The sequence below is a fragment of the Perissodus microlepis genome, chromosome 15 (genome assembly GCF_051167445.1).
Source record: "Perissodus microlepis isolate ML-2025 ecotype Zambia chromosome 15, ASM5116744v1, whole genome shotgun sequence".
Taxonomy (NCBI): Eukaryota; Metazoa; Chordata; class Actinopteri; order Cichliformes; family Cichlidae; genus Perissodus; species Perissodus microlepis.
The window spans coordinates 7,599,358-7,614,902 of record NC_140475.1 but is presented as its reverse complement, the minus strand read 5'-3'; the positions used below and the strand labels follow the sequence as shown (position 1 = coordinate 7,614,902).

The following is a 15,545-nucleotide window of genomic DNA, read 5'->3' as shown; positions in this document are numbered from 1 at the left end:
AGAAAAATAAAAAGACAAGATCAGTGGTCAACATCACACTTTCACTAACTTCTTAGCGTCTCCTATACTTGGACATTTTAAGGAAAGAGCACTGTCAGTGAGATATTAAACACGCTGTTACTGTGCCTCAGATTGGGTACTTTCGTACTTCCATAATATCTTCAGTGCATGCATTCGTTCACACTGTGTATCACAAGTACACAGATGGTGTTGTGATAAAAGACCTGATAAAGGTCAAACGGTCGAGTGTGAAACAATGCACTGTACACTCAGTGGCTGCCGTTTTGGCAACGTGGGAGAAAGAACGAACGAATTTCCAGCCAGCTGTACAAAGATCTGTTGTCTCAGGCCTTTAGCTTACATGATAAAGAGCATATCAGCACTTTCATTGTTTAACAAAAGAAACACGTTCATAAACCACCAACAGCATAATTGTCAACAGTGATGAAAAATTTGCCATGTATTCTTTGGGTCAACACCACCCCCTCACAGGAACAGGTTGAATAGGTTAGTTATAGGGGCCGCTACTCTGGAGCCAGTGGAGTTGGTTCAGGCATCTGACTTGGAGTAGGTATGTCCTACTGGGAGGAGATCCCAATACACGCTATTGAGATTACATCTCTCACCTGGCTGGAGAGCACATTGGTACCCCGTGTCTGCTTAGACTGCTGACTCCGCAACTTGAATGGCAATAAAATGTGTCAACAGAGAGCATGTTATGTAATTTATGGAACACTTTAATAGTTTCATGTTGTGAGTTAGATGAGAAGACTCTAGGGGCATCTATAGAAATTAAATCAATTAATCTTGGTTTCACACGCCCAAAAAATGTGTTCCAGGACTGTGCAGGCTCTTTGAGATGTTCTCTTGCAAAGTCTGACCTGAATTTCCTCTTCTTCTGTGCAACCAGTGGTTTTCGCCTTGTTTTAAAGCCTCTGTGCTTCTATTGATGAAGGTGTGTTGAACTCCTTGAATTAAAGCTAAAAATCTTCAGTCACTTATGGATTGCTCAATTACCATCCATTGTGTTGGTGTACAGAAACAAAACTACAAAAGTCATTATTGTTTGAATACTTATGGGCCAAACTGTGTATACACACACACACACACACACACACACACACACACACAACCACTTAACCAAGACACTTGGGCAGAAGGCAAATAAAAAGCCTGTTTACAGCAATGTTCGTTCAATAAAAATTGTTGCCGAGATAACTGGACTGGGACGTGGAAAAAAACAATATCCCGTCCAATCCAAAAGCAAATAACAGCTGTCAGTCATTACTAATATCCAATCATTAGTCCTTCAGCAATAAAACATTGAGGTTTTGGGCTTCCTGCTGCTCCTAATCGATACAATTCCATCCAGAAGAGCAACCAATCAATATGCAACCAGCTATATGCCGGCAATACGCCCAGCCAATTGATGCTCGGCCACCTGTGGATGTTAGCCAATCAATAGCAGATGCTGCTGGGTCCTGCGGTGATGATTGCCTTTTCTACACCTTTTAGAGACAGCGCACACGTCCTTGCTGCATCTTTCCTACACAAAGGCACAAGTGCCCACAGGCACACACAAACACACAGACACAGATACACAATCAATGCAATCTTGTTGTCTTCAGCTTATCTCAACACACATTACTTATTGTTGAATAAATAACTGCATGCCTTCATTTGCAAAAAGTATCCCCACAAACACACACACATCCAACCCAAAACCCAAATCACCTTGACTCAGAGTCTGAGCAATTAGATACAACGAGAGGGGGAAGTCTATTGATCTAACTGTGAGTGAAGATCCTCCTCGTTCTTTCCGCTCCTCCCTGCTCTCCAGAGATAGATTCCCCAGCTAAGCACAGACAATTCAGATGTTGAAATCTCACACTTTTTAATTACGACCTCATCTCCATCCCCTCCCCTCGTCTTTCTGTAACACGACCCTCTCTCTTTGTGCTCTCCCCCCCTCGCCACAACGGCAGATTTCACTCTTCACTGTAATATTCCAACTCAATTTGATGCTTCTTTGTCTCTCACCCTCGTCCTATCACACTCCTTTCTTTCAAACTGAATTTTTACATTTTCTCATCAGCTCTGCTCAATTTTAATCCTGTTCCCTTCCCTCCCACCTCTTCAAAGTAACAGTCACCACACTGGCCTCCATTTGAACTCCCAGCCTGCCCCTTTGCCTTTTCTGTATGCCAGCCTCCCCGCGCTCTGTCTTGTTTTCAAAGCCACCTTCTCATTTTGTGCCATTTCGTTGCCAGCACAACAACCACTTGGTTTTAATATCCTTTATTCCTACCCTTTTACCCCCTTATAACTGGTGATTTTCTTCCCCACAGACAGCTCTTTCCATGAGATTGCTTTCCCTTTTTATCTCCACACCTATCTGTGCTGCCCTCTCCTCTTTCTGTGTTTGTAATACACTAACCTAACAAGGGCTGTTGCATCGGCCCAGCATTTATCTCCTCTTTCGGCTGCACTTCCATTCTCTGCTTGTCCTAGCTCGTGTCTCTCTCTGAGTCATCTTGTCAATCTTCCCATCAGTGTCTCGCCTCCTGCCACTTTGTGACTGGTTTAGAACACTCCAGCTTCCTCTGATGTGGCTCCTTTTAATCAAGCCCCATTTTACTCCATTAAAACGCTCTCCCAAGCATAAACAGGGCCAGATGACGAATGAGAGGAGGGTGCCAATAAGAGAGAACAAACGAGACGAAACGTAAAAAAGGGCAGGGAGAAGGGGTGGCTGTGGTGGGGGGGGGGGGGGGGGGGGGCGCGCTCAGCAAATGGCAGCAGAGATTTTCTGATGTATTTCTGTGTCACTGCTGCTCGTGTGAGGAAAAAACGAAATGTGTGAAATAACCAGAGACGTGAGAGTTCGGGACAGTCCAAAGAGATTCCTGGAGTAAGATGTGATAGAGCAAATGAAGATGAGGTCTAATTAAAAATGAACAAGGGAGAGAATGAAAGAGGGAATTGGTGTGATTCCTTGAGACTAACAAAGGCCTCCTTTTACACATGCACTCGAATCTCTCCCTTTCCTTCTCTCTTGAGTGGATGATGAAAGGCGCGATTCCGCAGTTGTCTTCAAAAATGAGCAATGGACCCCAAAATCTCTATTTCGCCAGCCTCTTTACAGCAAGTGGAAGGGATAAAACGGAGAAATGAAGGGGAAAGATATGACTGCACCCTAGTTAGTCCTTTCACAAAGACAAAGAGAGTGCTGTGACAACCTTGATCCATCACTCTGATGGAGGTAAAGAGGGGACGGAGCTGCAGCGTGGATAGTGTGGGTGGAGAGATCGGGCCGCTCTAGCGTTTACGTCCCATTACTCCACTAAACAAGTCCTATCAAGTCTTATTTTTCACTTGCAGCATCAGAACGCGGATGACATAAGCTTCGGGTTCTCTTCATTAGAGGTGCATATGGCAAATATGATAATAACTGTCACAGATCAGATCAAAGTGACCTTGACTGATGGAGACAGGCAACATACCCCCTGCAGTCTGAATCCCAGCTTGTCATATTTTTCTGCCCTCATCATCTAAGAGAAGTGTGCGAAACCAATTGTCTTTTCAATAGCCAGATGTCTATTAATTCCTTTCTGCCGCTGCCCAGCTGTAAGATCCAATCGAGCAGAAGGAACGTTCACAGTCTACGTAAAAGGTTTCCCCTAACAGAAGAACTGTGACCAGTTGGAAATGATTTGCATCAGTAATAAGGGATGAACAAACTAATTGAAAAGTTGCGAGGTCACCTGATCATTTTAGTCTCTAAAACAGCTTGGATCCTTGAGGGTTAAGGTTGAAATTACAAATAAAGGCTTTGTAAGGCCATGAGAGGTCAGTGGGAAAACATTTATTGCTATTACAGTCTGCAAGGTCAGGTAAAAATTCTGCTGTCATAGGAAGGGTAAGATGCAATCATTCATTAAATTTTGCTTCCAGGTCAAAGTAAGAAATTCTTGTATGTTTTAAAGTGCTCTGGAGCAACAGTTCTTGGCATTTTTTTTTTACTAATTTTCAATCCAGTCCTTGTACTCGACTATTTTCAGAAGAATGTTTTTGTCTGTTAAGCCACTGAACACTGACCTTTGAATCGTTCAACCATAAAAAAGACACCTAGCTCAAGCAATGAATGTTGTGTCTACACATAACAGACAACTTTGTATATATACAAAAATTGCATTATTAGGCATATTTTGACTAGTGGAAAGAAAGAATGGTATGACAGCAAGAGGTCTAATGGAGTGATAAATACAAATTTGAAATTTTTGGTTCAAATCATTAACACTATGTACAGAGGAGGTCAGGAGTGAGGTACAGTCAGTGTCTAAGACCATCTCTAAAACACGGTGGAGGCTCTATCATTGTTTGGCGCTGCATTTCAACCAGTGGTGTTGGAGATCTTGTCAAATGATGGAGTTAACTACCATCAGAGTTTCCTTTTGTTCCACCATACAATACCATCTAGAAAGCATTAACAATGGATTCATTTTTCAGCATGACAATGAACACAAATACACTCCCAATCCAGTAAAGCACATGTGGATAGAAAAACATAAAAAGGAACGTTAACAGTCACGGATTGGCCTCCCTAGAGCTCGGACCTCAACATCATCTCGACAGAGAACAAAAGGCAGCCAACATCCAAAGAAGATTTTTGAATGTTCAAGAAGCCTGGGGAATTATTCCTGAAGACTACTTAGTAAAAGAAATTAAAAGAAAGCTTGCTGAAGGCAGTGCAGGCTATGCTGAAGAAAAATTGGTAAGAATACCAAATATTGACTTTCAAGCTCATTAGAATTGTTGAAACTCTGGTTTTGCCAAATTTCCTAGAAAAATGTGAAAGAAATGAGGGGTGGCTCAACACTTTCACATAGTAAAACAAACATATAGTGACTGACTGTAAGCTACAAGCGGATACACAGAATGTTTGTACCTGTCTGGAGCAAGAGTCGATATCCTGGGCTCTGCTAATGTACCAATCAGTAAGCAGCTCTATGGAGGGCGTGGCTGTGCGAAATCTCAGCAGGTCTGAGGCTTCGTCATACAGGAAACTGTCATCGTCAAACAAATTCTGCTCCAGCACCGCTCTTAAAAAGAAAAAGACATGGATGAAGAGTTGTGCTCCCTTGCATTTTCACTTTATTCCTTTAATGATTTTTAGCTAATCAGCTAGAGCGGGAACAGTTAATGAGAAAAAAAGGACTTTTATTTTGGCGATAATTCATAATTATGTGTTTATCAAAAGAAAAAAAAAAATCTTACAAACAGATTAAAACAATGCACTGATACAATTCTTTTTTTATGGAGCCAAAAGTCAAAGCCTTACTCCTGTGCCATAAACCTATTTTGTTACCCAAAAACATAGCACAGAGAGGATCGTGCTGCTCTGAATAATCACAAAAGCAACTGATCCTCTGCTGAAAATGTTCCCCTAAAAATGTACGATTTATCTACAACCTACAGTGCCCTGCTGCTTTAGGAAATTACTTGTTTGTTTGCTTCTTTTTTCTTCCTTTTTTAAATGAAAGTAACACATTTGTGAACCAGATGCACGGGGAGGGATGCCCAAATATTAGTATTTAAAAGACAGTCTAACATTGTAGGATTTTTGATAAGAAAAACACAGAATATCACCTGACTCAATGGTAAAGGAGTTGAGCGGAGAGAGAGATAAGGAGGGAAACAGAAGCTGGAAGAGCAGAGATATAACATAGCCACCAAAAAAAACCACTGCCTTAAACCTAGTCGCCAGGAATGTTGCTCCAATCACATTATCAAACATTCATCCTCTAATTTCTGGCCAAATATACCACAGTGTGCAACTGCTGTTATGACTCCCAACAGACTCCCAACAAAAAACAAAAAATTAAATTGTAAATGAAGCCCGGCCTCCCTACAGAAGCAGGCAAATGGCATAAATTGGCAGTGCAACAAGATTTGGTATTAGTTGGTTATGGCTGTGTTTAACATTTGGATAATAGGATGTCATGTTTTGTTTCACAAAATGATGCCAGCACAAGCATCTGGCCCGTTTGGAGCATGAATTTTAACAACTCTACACTGCGAGGGGCTTTGTTATCCCGGACACGGGCTGAGTTAATTATGACGCGTTACGTCACATTTGTTTAACTGTTGGCTTTAATAACATTTTATGCACAGAGCTAGAAATCAGTACATTCGCCTCAGGGGTGATGTAACCTGTTTACCTGCACTCCTCTGCCTCACACCAGTCCATCTCTCTGTGTCTCTGCTCGTCCCACGGAATCAACACCAGCTCACCTCTGTCATCCAGACTGTAAATGAAAGAAAATGAAAAAAGCAAGATATACGAGAGGACAGAAGGAGAAAGACAGCAAGAGAGAGGGGTCAGTTTTTAGGAAAAAGCACACCAATAGCAATACACCGCAACACGCGACATCTACCCACCCAGGCATAATGGGACCTTGTAAATCAGCAAAGGCATTTACTGTCTCAAAGTAAACATAGCCATAAACTACAGCAAAACTAGAGAGCAAGCAACATATGGGAAATGGAAAGAGCAGAGTATAATAAGAAAAAGAAATGGGAGGAGGCAAAAAAACAAAATCACAACAATAAACAAGTCAAAGAACTTCTGAAGAGAGTCTGAATCGTGCCTCAGTTGTAAATAGCGGGGAGTTTTATTTTCTAAACGCCACGTTGGTCCCAAGCTTTACTTCTTCCTGGTCTCCTTGAGTGTGACAGGTCTAAGGAAGATAAATAGGGGACACGCAAAAAAAAGAAAGCCAAAGTGAAGAATGACTCTGTAGCTTCACGTGTCAGCGTTGACAGGACTCCGACGCTTGGACACAGACACCGTAACGACTCGAATGCTAAGACGCCGGGCTGAACAAAAGCAGTTTTGCTTTGGGTTTGTTTCTTTTTTCTGCTAGGATTAATGCATGGCTTCTTGTTATCTATTTGTTTGTGGACAGAAAAATATGTACTGTGGCTGTAAAACTCAAGGAGATAGCGTGGGCTACAAATCATCTACAGCTTTGGTGCAGTTAAAGGCCGAGCGCGCACACACGCTGCAGCAGTTTTTAGCACGGTCATAAATTCTCTCCAATCACAAAATACATAAGAAGCAAGCAGCAGCTCTGATTTATGTCAACACTCCAAAGCAGGAGGGTTTTTCACCAACACTCCAGCGCCAGTTCATTGATTAAGCTTGGAACTTCAACACTAGGATAACAGAGATCGAGAAGTCCCGCATAAAATCAGCCTCATTCACTGTGGTTTTTTTTTTAATGACATTCCCTAACTCCCAGGTGCTCTTTCCTCATTAAAGACAGCCTAGTTAGAGAGTGGAAAGTAAATATCGGCGTGAGCGGCCAGATATCGATAGGAGGAATGAATTATTCTGTGCCTGCATCCCTGATCTACTTCGCATCAGAGAGGCAGGGGAGCAGGATTGAAAACAGGAGATGCAGAGCAAACCTGGAGCTGGAGTTTATTTTTGGTTTCCACAGAGATGACCCTTTGAAGCTACAGGCAAAGACTCCTTAAAAAAAAAAATACATGCAGTATTCTCCAAGTCTACAGGTCCCTTCACAGACCTAATCAATATTACAGGAGAGTATTACCCCCCCCTTTCCAATGAAGCAAGTTCAGTATATAGGGAGTAAGCACCAAACAGATGGCTTGAGCTGGCTCCGTCTGCTGCAGTGTGGGAGCGAGCGCTGTTGGAGCAGCATTTGGTGCTCACAAGCTGGGGAAAATAGGAAACTGCCCCACAGCGGCAGAGCCATGATGGATGCTCACTGCAGAGCCACAAGCACCTGACCTCCATACAAACTCAGTCGCGGCTAATAAAAGGGAGCTGTGTTGTAGTGTGCGTATGTGGAAACTATATTAAAAATGATATCTATATCTGTAGGGTTTTTTTTAAGGTGATGAATTTGCCACCCCCAAATACATGGTTTCTTTATAAAGCAGTGACAGAGAGAATATATCTGTAAAATCCTGTTTCTACAAATGATATGCTCATTTTGAATGTAATGCCAGTTTCAAAAAGGGCGGGCCAGGACCATGTTTACAACAGCGTTGCATCACATTCCTTTAACACTGTGTTTAGCTGCTCAAAATGTATTTTCCTTGGTTCTTTTCCATATCAAAATTTCACTCTGTGACAGGTTTGGGCTGCAGGCAGCCTGCAGACTCCTTCTGCTATTATATGCTGGATGCTGTCTGGTATCGTCTTGCTGAAATAAGCAAGACCTTCACTGAAACTTTTCTCCAAAACTTTATCGATTAGCATTAACCATGTCCCCCAGGGATGTGCAGATTTCCCCCAGTTGCAGACCATCGCATGGCCAAGCTGGAAGGTTTTGGATTATTTTCAAAAACAAAAATCCACCTTTGTTAATATTAGATGAGCTGAATATCAGCACTTGAGAATATATTACAGGATGGTCTTTGCATGGCTGAGTTTGAACTTTTTTTTGGATGCAGCGGGCAAATGGTTTCTGGAAGTGTTTCTGAGTCTGTGCAGTTCTTTTTACCACAAAAAGCAGGTCCTTTTTTTTTTTTTACGTAGGGGCACCCGAGGGCCCAAAGGTAACGGGAAAATTGGTTTTCAGCCTTGTCTTCATTTTCAGAGATTTCTCTGGTGTCTCTTGATCCTTTAATGATAAGACATACGTAGATGATGAAATCCTCAAATTTCTTTTAATTTTACACCAAAGAATATGATCTCTTTGAACTGCTGAACTATCTGACCATGTAATCTTCCAAAGAGTGGGGTGAACCCCAACTCCCACCTTTATTTCTGAACGATTTTGCCTCTTCTTCTTGCCAACTTGATGACAACTGAGCTAATGAGTTGCTAAATGCTCCACCAGGTGTTTTTCCTTTTTAAGGATTAGACAATTTTCCAGTCTTTTTTGTTTGTTAATCCTGTAGCAACTTTTTGGACAGTTGCTGGAATCAGAATGACTCAAATATACTGTACATATAAAAAAATAATGATTTTCATTCTTATGCCTTTATACTCAGTTACATAATTTGCACATTTGTGCATTTACCTTTTATCATCGTACTTTTTTGGATGCAGTGTTGTAAGATTTTCACAGAAGCTAAAATGAAGGATCGAGGATTAAATAGAAAAACGAGTTACGATTTAAGGAAAAAGGCACGGTGAATGACTGGCTGCGCCCATCAGTAAATCCAGTCACTGCTATTAGTGAACCATAAAGAGGTGAGGAATGATTTCTTCCCTCCAAAACAACCCTCCATCACTCCTCGCTCCTATTCAGCATTTCTCCAAGCCCAAAGCAAAAAAAACAAAACAGGCAGTGTAGAGTGAAAACCAGGGGGAATAACACTGTAATAACAGACAATTGCATTTGTTCAAGCAAGTATTGTATCATTTGAAGGTGTTCGGCTTTGTTTGAATGTAAATTTAGAAGTAGCAATTAAGTCTCTCTCCTCTTATTTCATTGCTGTCTCTGCCAGCCCGTTAGCTGCGGCGCTGTGCGTACATGTGTGCAGTGACAGAATAAACTTGTGTATGTGTGTGCTTTTTAATGACAAAGATTCCCACTGTGAGAATGTGAGAAAGACTCTTGAGTGCACGTTCTGACTGAGGTGCGATTCCAGTTTTAGGTCATTTTAATTTAAAATGTAGAGGGATGTGCGACTCTTGCATTCTACAAAGGTGTGACTGTGGATTCTCTGACATTAGAAAGGGTGCAAATCCCAGTGGCGGTATACTTTTCTTTTTTCTTTTTAAACAATGCAGTTTCTATATCGAGAGTGTGAATTGTTGTAAAAGGGGACTAAAGAATACATTTGGATTACTTCAACACCTTCGCTTCAGCGGTTTGGGAAACAGCAACTCGTGTCTCATCAGCAACAAGAAAATTAAACCACCGACTCAGAGCATATTGTTATAATCCACTCTTCTCCTGGGAAACCTTGAGTCCTGTCGTCCATGTGGATGCCACTTTAGCACACAACACAAAAGCCACGTAAATATTGTTACATGCAAAGTAAGGCACTCCCATGCAAGATGCGTTTATTCCTTCAGTAAAAATGAAATCCTACTTTTGTTCTTTATGGAGACTATTTACCTGCATGCAAAGCTTGCACAAACATGACTCTTCAATACAAAGACATCACAGGGATTTTGGGTGCATTTCAGGTACCAAAAATCTTGTCCCTGCCAACAGATTATATTTGTTTTGCAGATATTTGGTTATGAAGCTCATATCACTTTGAACCACACCAAGCTTCAAATGCATGTTCTAGCTTTCGGAGTAAACATGATTTTTCAATGAGTCGTTTCATTTGGTTCTCTCCGAGTCTCAGCAAAAGTCAACACAGAAAGGCTTCCTCCATTTACTCTTGCAGGACAAATAAATCACACCATCTCCATGAGTTTTTCCCATCTATAATGCAAGAGTGCAGCGCTTGGTAAACCATTTGTGTCTATATATATAAATACACATGGACCTTCTTGTAAGTGCGTATTTGTGCACGTCTTACCAGGCTTCCGGCAGCAAGGTGGTGTACTCGTGTGGAGAGGTGGTTTCCGGAAAGTTGTCAAGGATAGCTAGTCGATGTTGGAGGAGTTCTGCTCCGTGATATGTGAAAAGAATGTCAAGAGCCTGCACGTTGCTCTCCTGTGGCCAGAAAAATGTATGTTAGAAAATGCTTAATGTCAATTGGTGCCTCGATTTTACCCTCGTGTGTGTCTAAACGAGCTAACCAAATTGCAGGCTTGATCTAAAGTAGAGAATCAGTCACATCCCTAGCTCCAAACAAAGACGCATACAGTTAAAATGAAAAGATGCAAAGAGATAATTAGTGAGACATTCTATGGGAGTGTGAGGCCAAGGTTACCCTGGCGTAGTTTCTTGCTGACAAAACAATGTTTTGACTTCGGAACTTCTTGAAGAAGTCTGCATCGTATTTGTCCTCCGCTGCATGAGGGCCGCCAAGTATTTCCTGGAAAGTATAAAGCAAGAGAGAAAGAAAGAGAAAATACTCAGAGATACATACACACACACATACATTTACAGTTCATGAAAAGAAATTTGTGAGTCAGAGGGTTATCTTTCCAGAATAAATGTTATGAGTGGAAAGGAATTCAGAGTAAAGATGCAAAGATGCGAGGGAAAGTGCAAGTAGAAGATGTGACTGCCAATGAAGGCACTAAAGCAAAGCCAACAGAGATACTATTTAATTTTTGTGGCTTACAGCTGTCTTGTCCTTTTAGTTGGAGTCATCCAAGTGTGTGTGTGTGTGTGTGTGTGTGTGTGTGTGTGTGTGTGTGTGTGTGTGTGTGTGAGCATATGTCAGGATGGACCATTTGTTGTCCTGGAAAGAGGGATTTATGTGTATTTGTGGTTATAAAATCTCTGTAGCATCCATTATGCCAGAGCATGTGTGTGTGTGTGTCTTTGTGCAGAAGAGTGTGTGAGGCGTGTGTGTGTGTCTGATGGATAGCTTTTGAATGGGGTCCTATGCAGACAGAGCCAGCCCAAGTCGGGAAGATAAAAACGCTAATATCATATTCATAGACAGCCAGAGAAAATGCATCGGGGCAAAAGGAATCTGACGAGTATTGCAGTTACCATGACAATGTCCGAATGAAGAGAGAAACGTCATTCTGTCTGAGTCGAATATCTAGCAGGATAAAATCTCATCTCTCCTGTATGGGAGCGAGTAGGGTCCTGTTCATCCGTGATAAGGGTCTGCATGTTAACATTACTCACTGTGAATCTGAAATCCACAGTTTTAAGTAGTTGCAAGTGTCTGCTTTAAGCACTTATCTATCCATCTATGTAGCGCTGAAGCAGTGATATTGGATTCCTATTAGTAGTGAAGTTAAAATAATACTTCTCGGTGTCAGTGCTAGCTTTTTACCAGATCATCTATAAATTCTTCACATACTTAAAATGTCTTTCATGGACATAATTTCAATTTTAAAAAATGGAGGTTAAGTATAAATATTCATAGATGGCAGATGAGAAAAGCCTATTAGCGTTGAACGGACTGCTCATTAAAGTCGAACGCATTAGTTTGCCAGTAGGAAAACAACTATGAAATAAAGACTACAATGAAAACAAAGTTTCTTCTTCATTAATATTAGACTCATTAAATAAACTCTACTTGAATACAAATGTAATAATAATTAATGGTTCCTCAAATGCAATCTCTTTCCTCTGAAGTCTCTCCTGAGTTTAGTTATCAAAACCCGTTAAGTCACTGCTCGCAGTAGTGTTAAATATGATGAAAAAAAACTGACTTTTTTCAATTAATGTTTTTTTGCATCGCATTTAAATATTCTAGGAAGATGATATTGCGTTGTTGATCCACAGAGCCTCAATTTACTTAATTTCTTCATTACATGTAAATAAAATTAAAATTGTTGGGGCTGAATATTGGAAATTCAATTAATGGGTTTCTTGTTCGGGAGAATATTATGCCCCAGCTAAACAACAGAATATTAAGCAACAGTTGAATAAGTTCACTGGGTCCAGCTCTCCCAAAAGGAATATTTACTGAGATTCTCTTTAGTCTTCAAACATGCATCAAGTTAATTACTCGACAGGCTGAAAAAGTAAACAGCAAATTTATTGATAAGGATAACTGTGGTTAGTTGCAATCCTAATGAAATCCATTTACTTGGGAAAATGTGGAGAGTTCATTAAGTCAAAGGGCTGATTGCTGTTACCTCGTACGTGGCGAGCCGGTCCAGGTAGGAGAGAAGCTTCAGTCTGCTCCGACACAGTTCCCTCTGCTCCAGAGTCAGCCTAAGCATGCAATCATATTTAAACACGCAAATCAGCACCATACCAGCACAAACAATTTAAAACAATTGACATGAGACCTCCAACACAATGACTTTGACTACAGAAATTAACTGCAATCAAATCAAACGCCAAGCTCAGTCTGTCGTCTGCACTAACTCACACCCTAGCTTTAAATTAACTGTAAATTGACCTTACACAGTAAGCCCACGGGGACCTATATAATAAGGCTGGGGACTGGTGACTACAATACCATACCATGCCCTCTAAACCTAATCATTTTCCAACAGCAACAAATCAACTCCTTATGACCACAAGAGCCACTCATTCAGGTGTTATGTATAGGATGCAAGCCGTCAATGTGGTGAGCGATTGCCCAGTGAGAACCAAATCCATTTTCAATGTCATTTAATCACAACCATAAATAAAGAGGATGGCCACAAACACCAAGGCACTGTGCTATATAGGCTCTACCTAAAACTCAATCACTCAAGGTACAACCAAAAGAAAGAGAGTGCAAGGCTGAAAAAGGCTAGGAGTGGTCAGATACACCCCCTCGGTTCACACATACGGTAAAATAAAACATTTTTTTAACCACATGCTCACACACCCTCCAAGTTCAATTCACAAAGAAACAATCCAACCAGGTGAAGCAGGATGCAACCCCTCTTATAAACTTGACCTGGATCAACTGCGATGTGACCACAGGGGAGTTGACCTCTCCACCGCTGTCTTAATCCCAAATCCCTCATTACAGAGTGTGCTATCGGGTCTTATCGGGGTCCTCTACACAGACTAACAGAGATTAACACTGGCTCAACACACACTCTGGCACATCAAAGAGCGCCGGCTTAGTGCTAGTACTAGTGGTAATTACTGCCGTGCTTTGTTTCCTCAGAGTAACGTAAGAAAAGTGGAGATGGAGGAAGGAGAGTGGTGGCAAGCGAGGGAAGGAGGAGAGATGAGATGTTAGAAAGCAATTTTAGCCATCTGCTCTCCTGAGGTTTTGAATGATGGCTTAATGATAACTTCCAAGAAAGGCTCTGAAATCTAAAAAGAGGTGACAGGATATCTCTGTAACTTCATTTGGTTGAGAGGAGTTCTGACTAAGCTCTTCTATTACTCTGACATAGTTTATTAAATGACATGCAATAATACAGAATGTGTCAAAATGTACTGTTAGCCATGCTATAAGTGATATAGTATGTTCTAAAGATATTACTGATCCTCTGGGCATATTTGTTTTCTTTAAATAATATCTACCTGCTCAATAAAGTAAAATGTTTCGGTAGCTACTTGATATCTTTTGGATCTCTTATCGTTTAACCTTTTCTATATACACAACACATGTACAACACTACTGAGACACTGGCACTCCAGCAGGTCTCTGCTCATCTTTGAATAGTATTTAACCAATGTTATGCCAAAAAAAATAAATAAATAAAAAAATGTCAAAGGATTAGACATCCACAGCCCATAAACCGTAAGGGAACAATCGTGAAAACATTCGTAACAACAAATCTAATGAAACACTTAAATCACCTTCACCCAGATGAATACGCCCAGTTTGAAGATGTTAATAAAAGGAAAATTGGCTAAAGCTAATGTTATCCAAAGCTCAGAGCCAGCCACAAGACGGCAGCCTGAATTGAGCCTCTGTGAACAGTAAAAAAGACTGAAGCAATTATGAGAGCAATTATGGCGACAAATCAAAAAGAGAAATTGGTCAATGCCGTGCTGCTGACATTGAACCTTTTCCAGAATGTTTAGAACTGGTGACTTCCTAAATTTGCTGGGAAATGATGCAAGTACCTGCCATTTGTTTTTTCTTATACAAATCTGTTGCACCTGCTTTTGTTTGGTGAGGTAAAGTATATCAGGTAAAGGTGGATATGAGGAGCAGAACACTTTATTTTCAGTTGTTTAAGAGATAGAAGATCATCAAAGTTATTGCAGTTTGGGGGGCATTGTAAAATGATTAATTTATTTCATTATGAAAATAAGATTTTTAAAAAATGATCAAATGCTGAAAAGTGATTAACTGGAAATGGAAGTAATATAAAATGAATATCGATCACCCTCGGTCTGGAGCTCCATGCAAGACCAAGACGATGAGAAAGGTGGGGGATCAACCCAAAACTATACTGGTGGAGTTTGTTAATGACCTGAAGGCAGCCGGGACCACAGTCACCAATGTACTGAAATACTACAGCACCCACAAGGTCCCCCTGACTCTTCTTAAGTTCGCCAGTGAACATCTAAATGATTCAGAGAAGGCTTGGGAGAAGGTGCTGTGGTCAGATGGAATAAGGAATAAGCTCCACCCACCATGTTTGGAGGATGAGAAATGATGAGTGTGACCCAAAAAACACGGCCACAGTCAAGCACGGAGTAGGAAACATTATGCTGCACATGAATGTATAGAAATAACTCCATAGTGCTGGTAGCAGCTTTAAGAAGCTGTAAGCATGCCGATGTCAGTACTGTAAAACGGTATCTATACAGACTTTATGTATATATCTTTTTAATAAAATGTATAATTTTCTAAATAATAATATTAATAATAATAACAATAATAAATACAGAATATAATTTCCAGTTTAAGACTGGTCATTGATAAAAAAATTTAAGCAACACCATTGTGCTAGAGCAGTATTGCAGACATGGCTGAATGTTTGATTCAGGTCGACATCTCTTGCTTTTAAATTGCTAATCTTACAGCTGAATTCCACTGAGATACAGCATAAACAGTGT

The 15,545-nt window shown here is 40.8% G+C and overlaps 1 protein-coding gene across 1 annotated transcript in view; it reads right to left on the bottom strand.

The window, feature by feature from the left end:
- nbas (NBAS subunit of NRZ tethering complex) overlaps window positions 1-15,545 on the bottom strand; it is a 187,215-nt gene that overhangs the window by 137,542 nt on the left and 34,128 nt on the right. The window contains exons 19-23 of the mRNA XM_084954225.1: window positions 12,716-12,794; window positions 10,879-10,983; window positions 10,522-10,658; window positions 6,222-6,308; window positions 4,949-5,102 (exon numbers count right to left, since the gene is read on the bottom strand). Of these exons, the coding sequence (XP_084810351.1) occupies window positions 4,949-5,102; window positions 6,222-6,308; window positions 10,522-10,658; window positions 10,879-10,983; window positions 12,716-12,794 (562 nt within the window). The remainder of the gene's footprint in view (window positions 1-4,948; window positions 5,103-6,221; window positions 6,309-10,521; window positions 10,659-10,878; window positions 10,984-12,715; window positions 12,795-15,545) is intronic.